This window comes from Muscardinus avellanarius, assembly GCF_963383645.1.
Source record: "Muscardinus avellanarius genome assembly, chromosome: 1".
NCBI classification, from domain to species: domain Eukaryota; kingdom Metazoa; phylum Chordata; class Mammalia; order Rodentia; family Gliridae; genus Muscardinus; species Muscardinus avellanarius.
The window spans coordinates 74,989,752-75,013,095 of NC_137786.1; the positions used below are offsets into that span (position 1 = coordinate 74,989,752).

At 38.5% G+C, this 23,344-nt stretch overlaps 1 protein-coding gene across 1 annotated transcript in view; it reads right to left on the minus strand.

Moving 5' to 3' along the window:
- Window positions 1–16,756: 16,756 nt before the first annotated feature.
- Window positions 16,757–23,344, minus strand: part of MEF2C (myocyte enhancer factor 2C) — a gene marked incomplete at its 3' end in the record, with an annotated part of 152,659 nt that continues 146,071 nt past the window's right edge. Inside the window, exons 10-11 of the mRNA XM_080698040.1 lie at window positions 22,685–22,820; window positions 16,757–17,078 (exon numbers count right to left, since the gene is read on the minus strand). Of these exons, the coding sequence (XP_080554166.1) occupies window positions 16,757–17,078; window positions 22,685–22,820 (458 nt within the window). The remainder of the gene's footprint in view (window positions 17,079–22,684; window positions 22,821–23,344) is intronic.

Here is a 23,344-nt window from a genome sequence, read left to right on the forward strand (position 1 = left end):
AACACATTTCTTAATACATAATAAATTATGTGATATTATAAGGATTTGAGATATTGCTTATTACAATATAAGAAGATCTAGACTAAGATTAGGGACTACTTTAATCCATATGATAGCTTATAATAAGATGAATGTTATTATCTCTATGGGATCCTTGCTTGCTCACCTTTACTACAGAGATATACGTGTGTGTGTGTGTGTGTGTGTGTGTGTGTGTGTGTGTGTGTTTTACTGGGACTGCCTCCAGGGTTGCACTAACACTGAGCTACACTCTCAGCCCTTTTTATTTTTTGTTTTGAAATAGTCTTGCTAAATTGCTGAGGATGGCCTTGAACCTATGATCCCCAGGCGTCCACTGCCATGCCCAGCTGTACATATATCTTTATATCCTCTTCTTCAGCATGAAACACACAGGGAGTGCAAGTGCCTGTCACTCTGATGTCACTCAGGGAAAATGGAGCAGTAGTCCAGGGGCCTTATAATTTAGGCCCGCGTATCTACTTTGCAGGATGGATTTTCTTTTGTGCTTTCTGCTCGCCTTTGTACACTCCTCTGCTGGGATGTGCATGGCCTTGCAGTGGGGACAGACAAATGAGACAGAGAAAATGGCAGAGTGAAATCTTTGGCTCGCACAGACTTTATATTCTGAAGCAGATATCCTCATAGACAAAATCAAGCCTTCTTTTTTATTTATTTTTTTAACCACTCTCAGGTTCAAGAACTATATATAAATTACATATATGCGTATGTATGTTGTATGAGCATTAAGTGCTGAATGTTAAATTAGCATTACATACATGCATTTAGCTAAATGCATAAAACAGTCCCTAATACATTATGAAACTATTTTGTATTTTAATGCTTAGGATCTATTTTTCTTAATAATTAAGTTTGAAATGTCTATTCCCCCTCCTATTCAAGCATTTTTTTTTTCTATTCATCATGTGTATTTTTCTCTGAAATTCATATACTCATGATTCCACTGGTAGCTTCAGGGTACTTAAGCAGATAGGTCTTGTACTTAATTTCACTAAGTGCACCTCAAAATGCACCTGAGCCTTTTTTTTCCATTTGTTTTGTCCTTTATTTAACCCTCAAGGATAGTTAGACGGATGATCAATTTTACAGGAAAGTAGTTTAATCATTACTGGTTGCATTGACCATCACTATTGGTATTATACGTACTGAAGCTAGTTGTCCTGGAAAAAAATAAATGAAGTCATTTTTTGGATAACCTAGAGACAAAAGATAAGTGTTCTGGATTTATTACTTTCTTTTATCTTTTAAAGTTTAACATTATGTTGAGAAAGAGCTTAAGAATATGGCATAAAGCCCTCAATAGCAATATAGTCAAGTCATTTAATATCTTGGAATAAGTGATACCTTCATCATTGAAGTAGTCAATTTATTTGATGCGTTTTGTTACATTATATGATCAAACTCAATGTAACATATTATTTTACCTCTGCTACTTTAGCATTTGTGCTAATTTGATCAGGAGTGAACTGAAGTTTACCTACCTTTATCTACGGTAAAATAATAATAATACAATGAATTTGTAGGGCAGTATGTTCAAAGTATTTAAGAGAACTAATACAATTTTGGGGGGCACAGTGAAAAACGCCTGTAATTCCAGTACTTGGGAGACTGAGACAGGAGGATCACAGGTTTGAGGACAGCTTCAGCAGCTTGGTGAGACCCTACTTCAAAAAATAAAAAATAAAAAAGGCTGTGGTCTAGCTTGGAGGGAGAATGCTTCTGGATTCAATCCCCAGCACCCAAGAAGAAAAGGAAAGAAAAGAAAAAAAAATGAAAAAGACAAAAGATAATTAAAAGGTAATTCTTTTTTTTTAGCAATTTCTCTTTTTTTAATGGTTTGTATATCTTATTTTTATTTAAAACTGGCATTTAATTGACAACTTTATTCCTGTATCTTCTCATGAATACATGTTTTATTTATGAACATTTAAACTATTTTATTTATTTATATTGGTACAGTGTATTTGCACAGGGTATAGCCCAATTCATAGCTTCTCTTGATTTGGATCGTGGCTTTATGGAAAAATACCTATTATCTGTATTGGAGCAGGCCTGACTATATGCCAGCAGGAAGCACCTTGGAGTAGTAATATATAATATTTTGATTTTGAGATTTCTTTTCACATACTCATTTTTGTTTTTCTTGTGGTGCTGAGGATTTAACTTAGGAGCATTCTCCCTCCAAGCTACACCCACAGCCTTTTTTATTTTTTGTATAGAAACAGAGTCTTGCCAGGTTTCTGATGACATCTTCAAACCTTTGAATCTCCTCTATTAGCCTCCCAAATATTAGGATTACAGGCATGTGCCACCATCCCTGGCTCAAATAAGCATTTTTGTTGTTAATGTTGTTGTACTGGGGATTGAACCCCAGGGTATTCTAGCTTCTGAGCTACACCCCTAGCTTTTTTACTTTTTAAATTTTGAACTGGTCTGGCTAAATTGCGGCTGGCTGGCTTCCAACTGGCAATCATTCTTTCTCAACCTCCCAAGTTACAGGATTACAGGTGTGCACTACCAATAAGGTAACTGAGGCAAAACATAGAAAGAAATGTACAAGCCGGGTGTGGTGGCGCACGCTTATAATCCCAGCATTTGGGAGGCTGAGACAGGAGGATCGTGGTTCAAGGACAGCCTCAGTTACTTAGTGAGGCCCTTTGCAACTCAGTGAGATCCTGTTTCAAAATAGAATAAAATATAGGGAAGGGGGTGTAGCTCAGAGGTAGAATGCCCCTGGGTTCCATCCCCAGTACTGCCAAAAAAAAAAAAAAAAAAAAAAAGAAATGTAGAAATGTACAGATCTTAAATGTATAATTAGGTAAATGAGGAAGTTCCTTAGTTCCCCTCAATTCACTCCCCACCCTACAAGCAACCACTATTCTGGTGTCTATTGATGTGGATCAGTTTCCTGTGTTCTTTGCATATAAATGAAATTATATAACATGTGTTTTGTACCTGGCTTCTTTCACTCAACATAGTTCTTGTATAAATTTTAATGAGTAACTTCTAATCATTGTTTTCACAATTGGTACCAAAATTGGTAATATTCTGATGCCTCTAATCATATATACTTTTCTAATTTTAAATTCTGTGTATATACATTTTAAATTTTCTAAAATTAAAAAATATAGTATTTCAGTGCAACATATCACCTATTTCCCATTTCTTTCTTTCTTTTTTTTTAGTACTGGGGATTGAAATCATGGGTATTCAATCTCTAAGCTATACTTCTTGCCTTCTTTTTTTTCTTCTTCTTTTTTTAAATTTGGAAATAGGTTCTCCCTAAATTACTGAGATCATCCTGTCTCAGCCTCCCAAGTATTAAGATTACTGGTATACACCATCACACCTGGCTCATTTCTCTCATTTCTTGATTTTATATTTAGCAATAATTGTATTTAGTAATTATATATATTATAAAATTATATTATACATAAATATATTTAGTAATTGTATTTAGTAATACAAATGTATGACTAAAGATAGGAAGAAAACTGGGCTTTATCAAGGTGAGCTCTCAAGGGCTGCTGTATATTGCTTCAGGATCTTTAAAGTGGATTATGTAAAAAATATGCTGTTTAGAAGATGTAAATAGTTTTTCTGATTTATTTCTTAACCATTAAGTTTAAAGGACAAATAGCATGGCTGGCTGGGGCTTTTAGGGGCGAGGAGGTAGATCATATGATTTATTTATTACCTATAGAACTCTGATGCATAGGATATATTTTTTGATTTGACCAAAGAATTTCTTGAACACATTTTAAAAGTAGAACTTTGTACATGAAAAGTGCATAAACTGGGATAGTAAATATGGAGGATAGGAAAGTGGAAGGAAAATAAGGACTATTTTTATTTTTATTTTTATTTTTTTTGGTGCTACTGTGGATGGAACCTTTCTCTGAGCTACACTCCCAGAGATTATATATATATATATATATATATATATATATATATATATATATATCATTGGTACTGGGGTTCTTGGAAACCATTCTACCTCCAGGCTACACTCCCAGACCTATTTTATACTTTTTTTTAATTTTTGGAAACAGGGTCTCTTAAGCCAGCACACTGGATTCAAACCTGCACGATTCTCCTGTCTCCACCTCCCAAGTGTGGGGATTACAAGCGTGAGCCACCACGCCTGGCTTCCTATCTTATATTTTTATTTGGCTTCCTATTTTATATTTTTATTTGGAAACAGGGTCTCTTAAGCCAGCCAGGCTGGCTTCGAACCTGTGCCATCTTCCTGTCTCCACCTCCCAAGCCTGGGGATTACAAGCATGCACCACCACACCCGGCAAATAAGCACTATTTTGAGTCTTCTAATTTTTTTTTTTTAAATTGTGGTACTGGGGATAAAGACCAGGAGTCTTCTACCTCTGGGCTACATTTCCAGACCTATTTTATATTTTATTTGGAAACAGGGTCTCACTAAGTTGCTGAGAGCCTCACTTAGGGGCTGAGGCTGGCCTCGAACCTGTGTGATCCTCCTGTCTCAGCCTCCCAAATGTGGGGATTACAAGGGTGCGACAATGTGCCCTGCTGAGCCTTCTAAATCTTACTTATCTGTACCATTTTAGCTGATTATTGGGAAGGGTGACATGTCCTCTGTGTTCTAACACTAGCGCTTAGTGGCCACATGTGGGAGCTGGTTACAATGACAATGAAAATTTTTTTTCTTTTTGGTGGTACTGGGAGTGGAACCCAGGGGCTCTCTACCTCAGGGCTATACTCTCAAAAATATTTATATTTTATTTGGAAGCAGGTTCTCATTAAGTTGCTGAGAGCCTCACTAAGTAGTCGAGGGTTGCTTTGAACCTGTGCGATCCTCCTGTCTCAGCCTCCCAAGTGCAGGGATTTCAAGCGTGCACCACCACACCTGGCAATAATGAACTTTTGAACTTACAACTACTTATAGGTAAGTTCAAAAGAAGCCAGCCATGATAGCGAGATTTTTTTTTTTTTTTTTTTTTTTTTTTTTTTTTTTTTTTGGTGGTACTGGGGTTCCTGGAAACCCTTCTACTTCTGGGTTACACTCCCAGACCATATATATTTGGAAACAGGGTCTCTTAAGCCAGCAAGGCTGGCTTCGAACCAGTGCGATCCTCCTGTCTCTGCCTCCCAAGCGCGGGGATTACAAGTGTGCCCCACCATGCTTGGCTGATACGTAAATTTTAAAGTCTTAATAATTAGGTGTCTTGGTAGGATAAACAGATTCTTGATTAGGCAGAGTAAATTAAGCCTACTGAATGAATTCTGAATCCAGGCTTTAAAAAACGTCAGTGGCTAGGACAATGCCTCTCCACCCTGAATATTATTAGGAAGTGTCTGTGATTTAATCAGGGCCAGCTGTTTTAATAAGGCTCTTTGACCACCTACTGTAATCAACTGATGGTTAGCGTCTTGACATCTAGAGATAACAGTGAGGTTTTCTGTACCTGGAGAACCCAGGAAGCAAGGCTGTCAGTCGTGAGGTTCGCTCTACACACTGGTAGCTTTCAAAGGCCTTTTCAGTCTGAAAAGAGCCGTCTATAATTGTACTTGGTGGAAGGCATTCCTAGTATATTCCCATAAGTCAAGGGCTTTTTTCTAAACTAAAACCTTTTTCTAAAAATAAGTAACACATTCAAGTTTGGAAATCAAAGTAATATTGAAAGTGCATATTGCCAGGTCTTTAACACATTCACCTCTTTCCCACCCCCCACCCCCGACAACTACTGTTGTAGTGGAGTTGGCATCTTTGTGTATTTTCCAGTGTTTCTTTATGCAAATCTAAGAGCATTTATTGTTTTTCCCTCTACATGTAGATATGCATATTCTATACACTGCTTCATTATTTGCTTTTGTTAATCTAACAATGTGTTATGAAAATCTTCCATATCAGCACTTAGAGGCTTTGATTTGTTTTTATAACTGTTGCAGAGCATTCTGTTGTGTGGATCTACCAGAATTCATGTAAGCACCTTCCCCATACTTAATCAAAAGCACAATATGCATAACCTTTTGCATAAAACAGGTTTGCATTTCCAAGCAGGATTCTTATTTGTAGAGATCCATTTCATATGGAAGACTTATGGAATAAATACTTGGAAGAGGTAATTCTCTTTTTGTAACTATTAATTCTAGAAAAGCCTTTCTTTGTTGATATACTTAGTGCCACGAGTGGGAGCTTTGGAATGGATTCCTACATACCATGGCTTTCTCCATTCTCCATGGGTAGAGTATGTGATTTAAGCACTAACAAAGCAGGGGCATACCAAATTGTCTTTTGAGAAAGAATATGATATTCTTAAAGAGATTAAAAGCATAGTGCAGGCTGGGTGTGGTGGCATACACTTGTAATCCCAGCATTAGGGAGGTGGAGACTGGAGGATCGCAATTTGTGGACAGCTTCAGCTACTTAGCGAGGCCCTTCACAACTCAGTGAGACCCTGTTTCAAAAACAAAAAGACTAAAAATTCGGGCTGGGGGTTTAACTGGGGCTGGGGATTTAGCTCGGAGGTACAATGCCCCCAGATTCCACCCCTGGTACTGAAAAAAAAAAAAAAAAAAGCACAGTGCAAAGTCAGGCATGGTGACACATGCTTGTAATCCCAGCACTTGGGAGGCTGAGACAGGAGGATCGCACAAGTTCGAAGCCAGCCTCAGCTACTGGGAGGTAGAAAAGCCCCTGGGTTTCATCCCCAGTACCACCAAAAACAAACACACAAAAAAAACCCAAAGTGCAGTGATCAGGAAAAACCAGACTTCTTTTGCCGTCATGTTCCGGAGTGGAGTGGAGTGGTATGTGAGTGGATGGCCTAATCTTTTCAGTGACCAGCACTATGGAGGGCTTACTTGAGCCTCATGGCAGCCCTGTGAGTTAGTGACAACACCTTGATGTTCCAGAAAGTCCATACTTAATGAGAACCAGTAACTTGGCAAATATTGCCTCTTGCATGAGGGGTAAAGTTGGTCTATTTCGCAGTCAGGAAATACGGTACTCATATCACCATGCCATCAAGCAGGTTAAGTAAGACAAATCAGAGCAAGTCCATTGTAGACAGCACTCTGTCACGTTCAGGTCTCGCCCTCATGTGCACAGCCCGAGCTTGTCTTCTCAGGCTGCTCCTGCCTTTGCAGCCTTCCAGGCAATGGTTCCTTTTTTTGTGGCCAGGAGGGTGGGTCAAGGGAACTCACAAGAACCCTGTGCTGGGGGCTTTGGAGTGTCTGAACTACTTTCTACTCAGCACGGAATCACCCTGCATGTAGTTCCTGCTCCCTTCCTCTCAGCACTAAGTTAGTAGGTCCCCAGGGTGATCATCAGATCCATTTGGCAGAGGGAGAACATGGATACTTAGGCCTGGAGATAATCAAGACTGTGGTGTAAGCTGGGCGTGAGGCTGAGGCAGGAAGATCACGGTTTGTGGTCAGCCCTAGCCATTTAGTGAGGTTTGCAGCAATTTAGTGAGAATGACCTTGTTTCAAGATAAAAAATAAAATAGGGCTTGGGATATGGCTCAGAGGTAGAATGCACACGCACACGCACACACATGTGCGCGTGCTCACACACACACACACACACACACACGACGGATGGATGGATCTGACCATCTGGCAATTGATGTTGCTGCTAAAACCAAAAGCTAGCGAACATTTCTCTATGTATTATCCTAAATTCTTTGAGGCATAAGTTCCCGGGAGAGAGGCTGTGTCTGGGAGAGGAGAGATTAAAAAGGAACCTCCGTTTTGGTGATGGAGACTTTGGAGATTCAGAGCTGGGAGCTGAACTTTCCTTTCCTTTCATCATAGGGTCATGCTTAAAGTCAGTCTGTAAGGGTGACATGCAGGAAAGACTCCATGGTGATTGAGAGCAAAATAGAAAAGGGAGTTAATTTATCAAATGATAATTAAGATTCTCTGTCCTGGAGAGGTTTTCTTTGTGATTTCAATTACTCTACTTAATACCCAAATCATCAAAACAAAAGAACCTCGTGCAAGTTCGAGTTGGGCCTCTGGGGCACAGGACAACCGATAGCCAGGCTTGGCAGGGTCCCTGTCTGTGTTCTGCTCCCCTAGAGTTCACTGTTTATCAACCTGCTCAGGTCCCATCTGCCCGCCCCTGTTCCCTAATACTGGACCCTGCTAGCCTCTCAAGCCAGTTCTTATTTTACCAAAAGTTGTGAAAGATGATTCCACATGTGCTGCCTGAAAATTCTAAATGCCGGCTAGACAACCTCTTGTGGTGTCTCCTGCCTCCCATGCTATTTATTTGAAATGGTTCTCTCAGCTGTTACTCAAGAGTCTCGGCCAAGTCCTTTCCTCTGTTGTCCTCTTCTGTGATCCCCATAGAGCTAATGAAGTCCTGAATGCTTCCTTTCTGTTATTGAAGGCTCTTCTTGCCCTGACAGGACTTTGGTTTTCTCTTGTCTCAGAACTCACCCTTGAGGCCTTCAGGGATTTCCCCTTTGCAGGTCTTTCCTTGCTTCTCCTTGATAAGCTCACTTCTAGGCCAGACTTTCACTCTTACCCTTTGTTGGTAACACCCTGAACTTCATCTTCAGTGTTCACTGATACACTGACTTGTTCATAGTTGTACCATTCTCATGGATACGTCAAACTCAACATGCTGAAAACAGAATTAGTTACCTTCCACATGAGGTAGTGACCCCCTCCAATGGCAATTTGGACTTTACCAGGATTCTAACTAATCACTTAAGCTTAAAACTGTACACTATTCAATTCTTTATCGATTATACTCTAATATCCTAACTACTTTCTGAATTTTGACAATTCTATTTTTACTAATTGATTGTGTGTGTGTGTGTGTGTGTGTGTGTGTGTGTGTGTGTGTGTGTCTGGGGATGGAACCCAGGGCATTCAACCTCCCATTTACACCCCCTGCACTGTTTTTTTTTTTTTTTAATTCTTTACTTTGAAACATGGTCTCACTAAATTGCAGAGAGCTTCACTAAGTAGGTGAGGCTGTCCGCAAACCGTGATCCTCCAGTCTCAGCCTTCCGAATGCTGGGATTATAAGGATGTGCCACCATGCCCGGCTCAACTAATTGATTTCTTAAACCCAGACATCTTTTTTCTCTTTTCTCTTTGATTCTGGGGACTGAACCCAGGAGCATTCTACATCTAAGCTACACCTCCAGCCCTATTTTATTTTTTATTTTGGAATAGGGTCTCACTAAGTTGCTGCGGCTGTCCTCAAACCCATGATCCTCCTGTCTCAGCCTCCCAAAATACAGGGATTATAGGCATGTGTCACCACACCCAGCTTCCAAGACACTTTTAGCCTGCAGTGTGTGTGTGTGTGTGTGTGTGTGTGTGTGTGTGTGTGTGTGTGAAAGAGAGAGAGAGAGAGAGAGAGAGAGAGAGAGAGAGAGAGAAGAGAGGAGAGAGAGGACACACACACACACACACACACACACACATATACTGGAGATTGAAACCAAGGGCATTCTATCTCTGAGGTATACCTACAGCCCTTTTTATTTTGAAGTGGTCTTGATAAATTGCTGAGAGTCTCACTAAATTGCCATGGCTGGCTTAGAACTTGTGATCCTCCTGCCTCAGCCTCCCACGTACTGGTATCACATTTACCACACCTGGCTTAATTTGCAAATATACAATCAAGCCCCAAACAACATTTCCTGTCTCTTCTCTTACTGCTCCCCTAGACAGGGTTGTGCTTTATCTAAATGAAATGGTCCTTATTTCCTGCATGTTCATCACTCACAGTTCTCATCTCTGTGACTTTGTATCTATTATTTCTTCCTTGTAGAAGGAAGAAATTCCAAGGCTGGAATAATAGTTGCAGATCCCAGTATGACTAAAACTTGAGCATCCTTGTTGAAAAAGTAGGGAAAAAGTAACTTCTGCTAAAGCTATTAAGATGTAAAGCATTTACCTTTTTCCTGCGTATCTCCTCTGCTAATGAACATGCTCTTTTGGCCCACCTGACTTCACTTATAAAAAACAAACTCATAGATAAAATTGTTAAAAATTTCAAGTTGGAGAGCTGGAGATGTAGCTCAGTGGCAGAGCACTTGCTCAGCATGCATGAGGCCCTGGATTCAACCTCCAGTATTGCAAACAACAAAACAAAACAAAACAAAATCCCTCAGAAGTTCAGAGAGCAGAATAAACTCAACACAAGGATAGGAAACATGCTCACAAATCAGCTTTGCCCCCATCCTTTGGGCCCTTCTTAATCCTGCCCACTCCCCCAAAACAAGTGAGAGGCTGCCAGTGCTGAGTAGATTATGAAGTATCCATGCTCTGGACTCTGCTTTCCCTTTCCAAAGATGGGCAAAGTGGTTCCCCTCAGAGCATTTGGTGGACATATTGAGAACACTTTCTATCTTCTATTATGATGTAAGTTTCTAAAAGCAGGCACTACATTTTCAACCATCTTGGAATCTACCACATGTATTACATATAATTATTGCTTAATAAATGTTGGCTGAAAATTAGTCAAGAGAACGAAACAAAACAAAAATGAACAAACGTTATTTTAAAACCATATGCAACATTTCTCTGAACCACATTCCTTTTTTCCAGAGCAGAAATCGCTGCTGATGTAAAAGCCCAAGTTCTCCAGGTGATTAGCAGAGCCTTCCTGCTTTTCTTTTCTATTTTTAAATTAATCTTTATATTGATCTTTTGGAGGACTGTGTGTGTGTGTGTGTGTGTGTGTGTGTGTGTGTGTGTGTTATGTGTTACTGAGGATTAACCAGGGGTGTACTACCTCTGAATTATATTTTCAGCTCTATTTTTTTTTTTTGAAACAGGGTCTCACTAAGTTCCTGTGGGCCTCCTTAAATTGCTCAGGCTGTCCTTGAACCTGCAACCTTCCAGTCTCAGCCTCCCAAGTACTGGGATTACAGGTGTGTACCACTTTGCCAGAGTAGGAGTTCCCTTTTGAAATTATAACTTAATTTTGGTAATGGATATATTTTGCAACTTTCAAAAACATAAAATTTAATTTACTCAAATGTTTAAATATTATCCTATATTTACAAACTTTTTGTTAAAAACTATTTTTTTTAAATTTTTTGATACTGGGAATTGAACCCAGGAACATTCTACCTCCTAGCTATACCCTTGGTCCTATTTATTTATTTATTGCTAGTACTGGGGTTTCTGGAAACCCTCCTACCTCCGGGCTACACTCCCAGACACCTGTTTTTTTAATTTTTATTTGGAAACAGGGTCTCTTAAACCAGCGATGCTGGCTTCGAACCTGCGCGATCCTCCTATCCTCCTGTCTCCGCCTCATAAGTGCGGGGATTACAAGCATGGGCCACTCCCCCCCTCGCCCCCGCTTATATTTATATTTTTGAAACAGGTTCCCACTAGGTAATTGAGAGTCTCACCACTTGCTGAGTCTGTTCTGGAACCTGTGATTCTTCTGTTTCAGCCTCCCGAGTACTGAGTACTGGAATTACAAGCATGTGCCACCATGCCTGGCTTAAAATAACTATTGTGTGTGTGTGTGTGTGTGTGTGTGTGTGTGTGTGTGTGTGTGTGTTTGGGGATGGAACCCAGGGGCATTTGACCTCCAAGCTACACCCTTTGCCCTATTTTTTATTCTTTTTATTTTGAAACAGGGTCTCATTAAGTTGCAGAGGGCCTCACTAAGTAGCTGAGGCTGTCCGTGAACCGCAATCCTTGGTCTCAGCCTCCCAAATGCTGGGATTACAAACGTGCGCCACCACGCCCGGCTTAAAATAACTATTTTGATGAAAACAGAAATGCTGGAAATACTGTGTGTGTGTGTGTGTGTGTGTGTGTGTGTGTGTGTGTGTGGTACTGGGGTTCCTGGAAGCCCTTCTACCTTGGGGCTACACTCCCAGACCTATTTTATATTTTTATTTGGAAACAGGGTCTCTTAAACCAGCACGGCTGGCTTCAAACCTGCACGATCCTCCTGGCTCCATCTCCCAAGCGCGGGGATTACAAGCGTGCGCCACCACGCCCCGCTTTGGAAATACTTTCTATTTATGTATTTTAGTTAAAATTATAACTTATTTCATGGAAATGTCTTTCTTAAGGATCTTTGGAAAATTTGTGTATTTAAACAGGTTACCAGAGATCCTCATGAATTGCTTTGATGAAGTTGAACCTCTCAATAAGAGCCTTACGCTTCCTACATAGGCTGAATACTGCCTCGTCCAAAAACTGTTATCCAATTCACAACCCTCCCACAGAGACACACACAGTCATCTTTTCCTATATTTTGAGTGGAAAGCTGAGAAAGCTCATTTGTGCTTGGAGGATATGCTGCTTTTTAAAAACACGATAAAGTGGAATAAATTTAAACAGCAAAACATTAATTAAAAAAACGCACCACAGACACTGCATCACTAAGAAAGCCAGTAACTTTACTGAATTGTCTGCAAAATACAAATTATACCTTATTTCCAGCAGGAGAAACTTTTGAAAATTTCCCACTTTAATTCACTACAGACAGCTGAATTAAGTCCCTTGAGATACACAGATGTGGTTTAACTTAGTTATAACATCTTGTCATCTAGTGGCGACAAAGTCCAGCTTATGCCGCTGTGAGCCTCTATTTGAATATTTGTTGCAAATGCTTGTATGCCCTCATTTACAAGCTATTTTAATTACTGTCATTTAATGGAAACAAGTCCCCAGAAAAAGAAAGAAAGAAGAAAAATGATACAGCAAACCATCCGAAGCAAGCCCGGTCCTATGCCTACAGCGACCCACGTCTGTTTGCTCCAAACACTTGACGCTGCATTCAAACCACGACAGAAGCTGTCACTTCGCTGACCTCTCTGAATACAACTGAGGTATGGATCAATCTGAGGTATGAACAGGGAAGGCAAATTGCAAGACCCGATTGTGAAAATAACCAAAATGGCCAGATTTCATGTTGAAGATATGTGGCTCGGATTGCTCCACATCTTTGGTTAAAACATATTAAGAAAAGCCTTTAATTACATCTGTAGTCTGAGGCATGCTAACAGACACCGGTATTCCAGCAATCTTCAAAAGATCTGTAGTGGCAGGAAATTAACGCCACACGAGTGTCGGCATCGCAGCAGATGGCACAAAGGAGAACAGATGAAGTATGCCATGCTTGGGCGACAGCCTTTATTGAGGGTTCAAGTGGCTTCTTTAATTTTTTTTTTTTTAAAGAAAGAAATACAAAGCATTTACTCTCTGGAAAAACAAACAAAAGGGAGAGAGGGGGCAAAAATGCTATCTCTAAGTTAAAAGGGGGGTATGTAAGAAAAACAAATACATAAACGTGTGAGAGGGCAGACTTCTTTTAAAAAGTGTATTGGGATTTTTTTTTTAAATTCTCACTTTAGTTAACCTTTAAATGATCTAAGGATGACAGGTATTTTCATATTAATCGTTACAAAATGTTAAATTCCACCTTTGGGAAAAATAAGCCATTTTACTAAAAACCACGATTGTTAAAAAGGTTAAAATGAACGGCCTCCACACACCAGTGCATACAACATACAGGTTGCACAGCTCCTGGAAATTGCATCACTATTACCAGTTTTGAAGCTTAATATTACCAAAAATCTTTTAAAATAGGGTTACGTATAACAATACTTGTGGTTGTGTAAAATTCCATGTATGGTTCTTTTACGCACCACGGAGAATGTTGTCTAAAAGGTTACTCTAGGATGGGCAACAGAAAAGAGTACTTCCTTGGGCTCTTCCCTAAACTCCTGAATACAAAGGACTTACTGTGATAGAAAACCGTACTAGTTTTGCAAATACAATAAGTGATAAATTACAGCAAAAAGGCATAAGGGTAAAGATAGACAGCGATTGTTTACAGAAAGTGACGCATCACAATCAAAATTGTGCTTCTCATTAAATCATCTTTAAAAAATTCTCAGATTATCCCTTCGCTATCTCGCCACCACTTCCTATGAATACAGTGATGGAAACAAGAGATGACTGGCATCCGATTTCAAATGATTCTGTTCTTTTCATGTTCTTATAAAACTATTGTCAGAACTGCTATAAATAGCCAAGGCTTCTGCTGGTACTTCAGCTTACTTCATCTTCAGCATTAGAAATTCACATTTTCTTTGTTGCTGAGGCAAATTGCAGGTAAAAAAATTAATATGGCTATTTCTTCATATTTTCATATAATGACCCTTTCCCACCCACTGGTAAGATTTTGCTGATCCTGATAAATGAAAGTGTTGAGAAATGACAGAGGATATTGGTGACATGTTTGCATATTTTTTTTATACATACCAAGTTATAAGGATGAGTTACAAAGATGGGATCAAGTTCTGATGAAGAAAATGGTTTTATTATTTTCCCCGTGTGTGTGTATGTGTGCATGCACATGAGCTCTACTACATGTATTTTTAAGGATGATTTTCTGTTTTTCCTCTGCATAAATGCTATTCTTTCATGTTCCATGGATACCTTTAGTGGTGGGATATATATGAAATGGTTGATAATTTTTTTTTTGCTTTTAGTATATAAAACATTAGTACAAGGCAGGCTAGCATCCTATATGGATACAACCAAAGGTGCATCGTGGTCTAATTATGGATTGCAGATCAAGTTAAGAAAAATATAGCCTCATTAATAAGGTCTCTTGGCTTCTGCCACCCAGCGGCAGCCTTTTACAATGAGAAACACATAGCAACTGTGCAAGCAAAACAAGAAGAGATGGGTAAGAAACATCCTACACATGATAGAGCAGTGCTGATATTACTGTCTACGTCTTCTTCGCCTTGTATGTCAATGTATATGACTGGAGATGAATCGACAGATCTTCACATTCCAAGAGAAGAAAATCATTCCTAGACTGAAATATATATTGACTTTTTATGGCACTCACTTTTTAAAGGGTCTGAAACTTAATCCCTTATAGACAAATATTAAACAAAAGTTATGTTTTCTTGAAAATTAAAAAAAAAGGGACATAGAGAGGTTCTTTAATGGGATTTCTTGAAATGGCTATTAAATCTCTTTATTGAAGAAAAAATAGATGACATACATGCTTTATGCAGAAGTGACATTTGGGGGTCCTGACACACAGGGATTGTTCAACAGTCCTATATTGCTGACAAGATCATTAAGGGTCGGTTAAAATAAGTAGAAATGGATGACAAAGCAACTATCCCTTTACCTGCTTCTTTCTTTTCTAGCACCCAGGCTTTCACATTTTTCTTCTGTGGGAATTTGGAACTTATTCACCAAGTAAACTCCATATCACTGGTTTCTAGGGCTGTATTTGTAGGACCTGTGCCCCAACACAGCTTTCTATTCTGGGCATATTTCTAAGAAACATATCAAATCCTAGGCTGAATACCAACCGCATAATTTAGGATATGGGCAAGTTAGGATATGCACTTACTGAATTCCAAGATGCATGGTGAAATGGTGAGATCAGAAAGGGGCCCTGCATTTGATAAAAATGCAAAAAACAAAAATAGCATGAACGAAACTAATTAGTATATACAATGGATGTCATTTGACCCGGTAGATTGCTAATGTATTAAAAACAATTTAGAGTGTTGCGATGTGCTATGTTCTAACCCACAGGTTATCCTTTTGACAGCCAACCTTGAACTTATAAAATGTATGCAGAGTAAAAGAAATCAGAAAGAAAATAGTTACTCAAATGTGCAACTGCACAAATATACCCCCCTCCCGCTATTGAGATAACAAAACTTCTGCTATTACCATAATATTATATATATTAGAAAGCTATACACAAGCATGTTAATTTCACAGATTTTTTAAAAGATTCTTAATATTTTATATAATTAGAAATACACATTTCAAAAACAAAACTTCTACAAAGAGAAAACAGTTATCTTGTTAGCAAAGCATGGGGTTCTTCATGGCTTAGGGTAGTGCTTTCTATACAAAAAGTCCTTTTTGGTTTTTTACAGGACTGTTTAAAATATTAGCGAAGCTATCAAGGGGGGAAAAACACATTTTGGCTTAAGTAAACTACAAAAAGCCACAAATGCTTTGCAAACTCTGTCTTACCTTTTATATGAAAATAAGCAAAATGTAATGTACATATTTTTATATTTTTATTTAATAAGAGATGCAGACCCAGATTTATTTATTTATTTAATTAAATACGTCAGCTCTCAAACTCCACGATTTTTAAAAATAGGTATGGTCCTCTTTTTAATGGTCTTTGATCCTTTTTAATGAGTGCCATACGCCAATGATATGCCTGCAGGTTTGTGAGCGTGCCGGGAGGATGTCAGGCGACCGGGCATGTTCCTAACATTTGCCAGTGGCCACCCACTGCCGGGTCCATCCAGACTTCTATACATTTTTCTATATGTTGCATAACAGCTGCTCTCTTTTTCAGTAAAGATCTGCCGCTTTTGGCAAATGTTTCCTTTTGTCTATTTACATGTAAATAACGTTGAACCTGCAACATGACACTATCTATTGTAACATACATTTTGCAAAGGAGCACAACAGTGAAAAGAAGTTAGCCTTAAAATCTATTTTGTACAAGTGTTCTGTTGTACAGCTCAAGTGCTAAGCTGATCTCAGCATGTCTGTTTATCTTTATACTGTATCACTGAGGCAATTGAAAAGTACTTTTACAAAACAGAGTACCTGACTTTTTTTTTTTTCCACACACGGCACATATAATGCATATCGACCCCCCTTCCCCATTAAGGTATAGCACACACACACACTGCAAGAAAAAAAAAACTATTAAGTAATAATGTGATCATGTTGCCCATCCTTCAGAGAGTCGCATGCGCTTGACTGAGGGACTTTCCCTTTCGTCCGGCGAAGGTCTGGTGAGTCCAATGGGGGAGTGGAATTCATTCCGGTGATCCTCTCGGTCGCTCCCGTCGTAGGAACTGCTACAGCTGCTCAAGCTGTCAACAGGAGATCTCCCCGCCTCGTGGCGCGTGTGTTGTGGGTATCTCGAAGGGGTGGTGGTACGGTCTCTAGGAGGAGAAACAGGTTCTGACTTGATGTTGAGGCTTTGAGTAGAAGGCAGGGAGAGATTTGAACTCTGAGATAAATGAGTGCTAGTGCAAGCTCTGTAGGAGGAAAGGAAACCCAGTTACAGATGGAGGAGGCCTGGAGGCCCCAGGAACTCACAATTACATAACACATCAGCTTTAAGACTCGCACAGACACCAGAGCATGCCTAGGGTGAGGGGCCCTGTGAAGCATCAGGGGCCCCACTGCCTGAGAGCCATGCACGACCCTTTGCTGACCTGCCTGGTAGTAACCGTGGGTTCAGCTGGCCCAGGTTTCATGGTCTAAGTTGGTCTAAGACTCTGGTGGACTCCCTAATTGTGGACAGGCTACTGTTTTAGAAGGGGTCAAGACATTTAAAGAAAAGTATTCTCTGTGTCTGTGGAATTTCTCCCTACACTAATTCTCAATTTTAATTTTCTCAGCCTTTAGATACTGTGTTTAGCTTTGAATTAGATTTCTGAATGCCCACGATTGAAATTACTTTGAAAGCCTATTATCAATTTAAATATTTCTCTCCAATTAATGAGAACACATAAATGGAGTCACACAGTTTCCCGCAAAAGCAAAGTTAAGTTCAAATTTCAAAAGAATGGAACCCAATACATCAAATGCCACACAATACTCATAACCAGTGAAAAGTTTGGCAATGGGGAAAGAAGAGGAAGGAGATTGGAGATTATATGCAAAAAATTCAAACTTTGGTTTAAAAATTAGCTTTTTACCCTACTAAAACTGATAATTGGACTCTATCCATCTTTCCACAGTTACGTGGGATGAATATACTATTTCCTACATTTCCTTCAACTTTACTACCATTAGTCATTCTCTGATTTGGTAATTAGGTTATTGCTCTTTGCATTTACAATTAATATTAATTGATGAATCTTGTGTTGCTTAAGGAAAGGTATTTCAAAGAGGGGGGTAATGTGATTTTATCATGTTTATAATACTAATCCTCACTCATTTCCAGAGAGCATAATCTGCCCTTCTTCCAAAATGCAGGAGAATTTCGATAATTAAGTTTCTGGAGAGAAAAGCAGTAAGCCCCTAAGTGTGGATGAACAATCACAGTGACTTTGATCAAGGTAAACTCTGGTCACATCGCTGGCATCAATTTCAAGATGCATCTATTGTTCTTATGTTCTGATTGAGCTGACATCGATGGCTAGAGTCAGCATTACTTGACCGTGCTGTCAAGAGGGTACAGTGATCTCTTTAACCGAGGAAGAGCCACGGTCCAGAATTAAGCATACTGACACACCCCTTCCAAACAAAGAAGAGCAAGTCTACCTACTAATGTATGTGATTATCTGCTTTCCAATGGAGAGAACTGGATGGCATTAACAATGCTATTATGAGCAGTGAGAGAAGGGGTATATATTTCAGAGGAAACACTAGAGTAAGTTGAGACTGAATTTCTGGGAGACACAATACAGGCTCAGTATGCATAGAGATGTAAAATTAGTCAGAAATGAGTTTATTTTTGAGTGATGTTTTATACAAAAGCACCACCTACTGGCAAAGAATTACTTTCCTTTTCTTATTAATAGATGAGCTAATGTAGAGAACAATATGAAGGAGAATTATTTGCTTCTTTAATAAGCCTTTCTTTCTCTGGCTTTAGGATCTTATTGAATCAAAGCAGCCTTAGCAATTTATATCAAAATTCTATACTGAAAGGATGTACCTGATTTTCAAAATCTTCTGTTTATACTCGGAGCTTTTTATTTCTAGCTTATTTTGCTGTCTATATTTGTTTACTAATTTTTGAAGCTTTAATTAAACAGCCTTCGAATCAAGAAGATATTAGATGTGAGAGAGAAAGAAAACCCGTTCCTTCAGAAGGATGTGTAATGGTGCAATATTTTATCTTGGTTCAAAGTTAGTTAATGATTCATTTTTATGTTACAGGAAATCATCTTTTAAGTTCTGGAATAAAAAAAAATTTCCTGACTTTGGGTAAGAAAGATTATTTCACTAACAAATTTTAATTTAATTAAATACTTCACCTATGGATCACACAACTGTTTAATGATGAATGTTAATTAGGATCTTGAAAATAATGTGGTATAATCAACAGAGACTTGTATCTGCCACTGACATTTCCAATTGTGTCATCCCAGGCAGGGTAACGTGGCAAATATTTTAAAATTTTTGTGAGTTGGACTAGTATAAGTAGCTAATATAGACAATGCAGTAAAATCATTTTGCTTCATTTCCCAGTGTCAACTGTTTGTGCAGGTTATGCTGCTTCTTCTCCATAAAGAATGAAACAATTATCAGTGACCCTTTCCTACAGGTAGAGAAGCTTGTGTCTATCTTTTAGTGACATCTCCATGGAACACCAACAGCATCCACAAGGATTCTGAGTAATTTGGGGGACTTAATCTGCAAAAATGAAATGGAAGTGGTATTTTAGACTTAGCTTCACTACACTGTAATATAAGACACAACGCAGAATGGCTAATCTCTGTTATTTTTTGAAGTCACTTAAAAATCAGTATTAAAATCACTTAACTGTATACATGCCACATTCAGATGTAAGCATGTAAGTCTACTTGTTCTTGGTAACAAAATATAGACAGGGATAACTGCGAAAGGCTTCATGTGTGTGGGCGGGTGATAGGTTGGTGGGAGGGAGATGCCACATATGCAACTTCCCCCATCAGGTCCTCTATGCAAATTTTCATCTACTACGGATGCCTATCGATTGGGAAACTCTACTTTCCCTCTAAACTGCTCAGAAATCAAACATAACTGGATAGTTTTACTCTAATTTCTTACTGCCTCTCCTTGGAAATTAGACTATCAAACTATATTTAACCTAACTTTTAACAGTCATTTCTATTCAAAGTTATCTCCCCCAGTATGTACCCAGTACCCACATCAACAAAGACAATGTATGAAAATGCTTCTGGAAAACAAGCTACCCTTTTTTAGGTGGTGGTTGGAAAAAAGACCTAAACCTTGAGGGTTATTTTTTCAAATATGGCAAGTTCCCCTTGTAGATATGTTTTGTATTACATAATATAAATTTATGCTGTTTATCTAACTTTCTTATAGAAAATCATATACTAAATATCTTTACAACTATGGCTTTGAGGACTTGAAAGATTCCAATAACAAAAGAGACCCTTTTTATGGACAAAATAGAAAGAGCTCTGTTATACTCTTGAAATACTGAGAAATCACTGCAGTAACCATTTTGGGCTGCTAGCAATATTTATTGTGGTGGAGCTAAAATTTATTCCATTCTTTGTTTTAACACTCCATCTACCCGAAAGAATGGGCCACAAACACAAGTCTCTGGGACTATTTTGACTTGGAAAAGTATTCAGTCTCTTCATTGATTTAAACCATAAGCAATTAAGTCAACTCATGTAATTCATTTTGCATAATGACTACAACTTGGGATGTTTTAAAAAACAGTTAAACGTTTGATTTTGGGAACATGGAGCAGTTCATCCGAAGGAACCTCCTTTCAAAAATCTACCATGTGGGTTTGCATGTGGAAGTGGCTGTGACTGTGTGTGTGTGTGTGTGTGTGTGTGTGTGTGTGTATGTGTGTGGGGGAGGGCCAGCATTAGAGAAACTGTAAGGATCACCCGATTGGTGTGAGGCCAAGGGGGGAGTGATCAATTGCAATTAAATCCATAGACCAAATTCAGAGTCAAATTATGCACAATGAAGTCCAGTGTGGACTCAGGGGAACTAAACAAAACGCTTGGTCCTTGGCTGTTGTATGCTGTCCCTCTCCAGTCCAGGCTGTCCCTCCTTTCTCACTGACAGGGGCTTCTATTAGGGTCCACAGAGAATTAGTTTCTCCTCATGTAACAGAATAGAGCTTTAAAACTGTGGTAGAGTTAAACTATGTAAATAAATATGTATTCAAAATTAAAATGCAAATTATCAAGCATTACTGAAAAACAAAAGAAAGCCATATTTGGATAAGGTATCATGGCTTTTGACACCAACACTTTTTGGGAAAATCTAGTGCTCTAATGGATGCATTTTGTGAAAATAAGAAATAAACACACTTGTTAATGACAAGAAGGCTGCAAAGTGCACTGACTGCGAGGCAGAGGCTGGACTATGCCACGTGGATGTACACATATATTATGTGCGGTGCTGGGACTGAACTCAGGAGTACTCTAACACTTTGCTGCCTCCCCACACCCCTGTTAAAAAAAATTTGAGACATGCCATCTAACTTGTCTAGGCTATCCTTGAACTTGAGATATCTTCTTTCTCAGACTCCCAAGTAGCTGGATTACAAATGTGCACCCCCCGTTGCTGTGCCTGACACAGGTATGTATTTTTAAACTACCTGGATGATATTAAGTGCTTGGTGATAATTATCTGAAAAAGTCATGGTAATTGATGCCTACTTGGATAGTTAGCGTTCTAGAGACAATTTAAATGTCTCACAAAAAAGACCCTCTGTTGCTGATCAATTCTTAATACAGTGTCAGTGTTAACAATTAAGAAAGTAGAGTAGCATTGCAATGGAATTTGTTTTGTTATTCACATGAAAGATATAAACAAAAAGCGAATACGTGAAGATGCCATTATCAGATTACTGGTTTACGTCACATCAACGGCACACAAATGCCAAAGGGGGGGGGTGGGCAGAGGGGAAGGGTAAGATAGATGAAGTCCTGCCATCCATTAGTGGCTCTTATTCTAACCCCTGGTTTACTTTTGCCTCCTTAGCAATATGGTTATGGAACTAGCTAACCAATACTAGGTAGTTAACTATAACCAAATGGATAGGTATACAAGAAAAAGTGGGCTAGGCAATGCAGAATGTTCCTGAATTATAAAAACTTATTGTTAAATATTTTATATCTATTATTTCCTTTTGAAGATTAATTACCATTTTGGAATTATTAAAGTTATGCCCTATGTTTAAATTTTAGCTTTTTTTAAAAATAAAAAACATGTTTTATAAGAAGTAGTGTGAATTGTGAATTTAGGGCTTTTTAAGGTTTGAACACTTCTATAGATAAATGACAGGAGTCATTTTTATGATAAAGGCATATTTCAAAACTACCACAAGGGGGCAGAAAGATACACCCTTTGACCAAAAAACACCAGAAACTATTTTTATACCCCAATTTAGTAACTGGTATTGTATGTTGTAGTTAGTATTTATAAACATATATTTTAGAACAATATCTGTAAATACACAATTGTACTGTTAGTACATTATAGATATATGAAGCCCATTATCAGTTGAAGAACTGATCCTACGATTATTAGGTCCATATTAACATAAGTTATGTGGCTTATACTAGGCCAGAGAGAATCTCAAATATCTGAAAAAGTTAGAGAAATTATAATAAATGCCTTCACAGTGTTCTCACATGAACTGTATGAAAACTTAAGCAAAAATTCTATCATTGATAGAAGTAGATACAAATATAGCCTAAAACAATAAGAATTTACCTCATTATTACAGACCTCCCCATCTTCTTAAAGAATAAGGGATAGAAAGAATATTTAAGCTCCTTAAAAGGCAATGGCCTGACAAATACATTAGTATTACTATAAAGTAGAATTTTACACCCTCCAATAGGACACAAAGCACATATTGAAGACCGCATTTATCATGTAAACAGACATTCTAACATTCTATTATGAGAGAAGTATGACTGCTTACCCCAGTTGGCTGAGGGCAGAGGGTGGCATGTTATGTAGGTGCTGCTGCTGCCAGCCAGTGACTGAGCCAAGGTGAAGGGCGCTGGCAGTGTTAAATCCAGACAGAGATGACAGATCTGCACTACTCAGAGAGTACTCTGCATTATGAAATAAAACAGGAAGGGGAAATGTTTCATTTGGAAATTATCAAATGGTAAATAAAATGAAATTTTCAATCTTTACAATATTTTTGACTTTCATCAATTTTTTTGATTGGGAAGGAGGGAGACAAAACAATAGGGATAATTTTCACTTAAAAGGAATGCACGGGTGATGTGTGCATGTATGCCTATAGCATATTGACTCCACTAAGATGTAGGACTGTAATGCATCAATAAAACGTTTTGAAAAAGGAATGCACGATTCACCAAAATTAAGCATTCCATGAAAGCTCCAAAGCAGTAGATATCCTGAAATTCTAGTTTATTACATTACAACCTGGTATATCCATATAGACATATTTAATGACCTAGGATTGGTTTTGAACATTCCTGGGAAAGTGAGCTTTCTGTTACATAAAAGAAACAACATCCTAATTTCCTTGAGATGGTTCTTCTGTTTTGAATTCAGGTTGGGCAAATAAAAATTTCAGTCAATTCAGAAAAAAAAAAACAAAAAAACG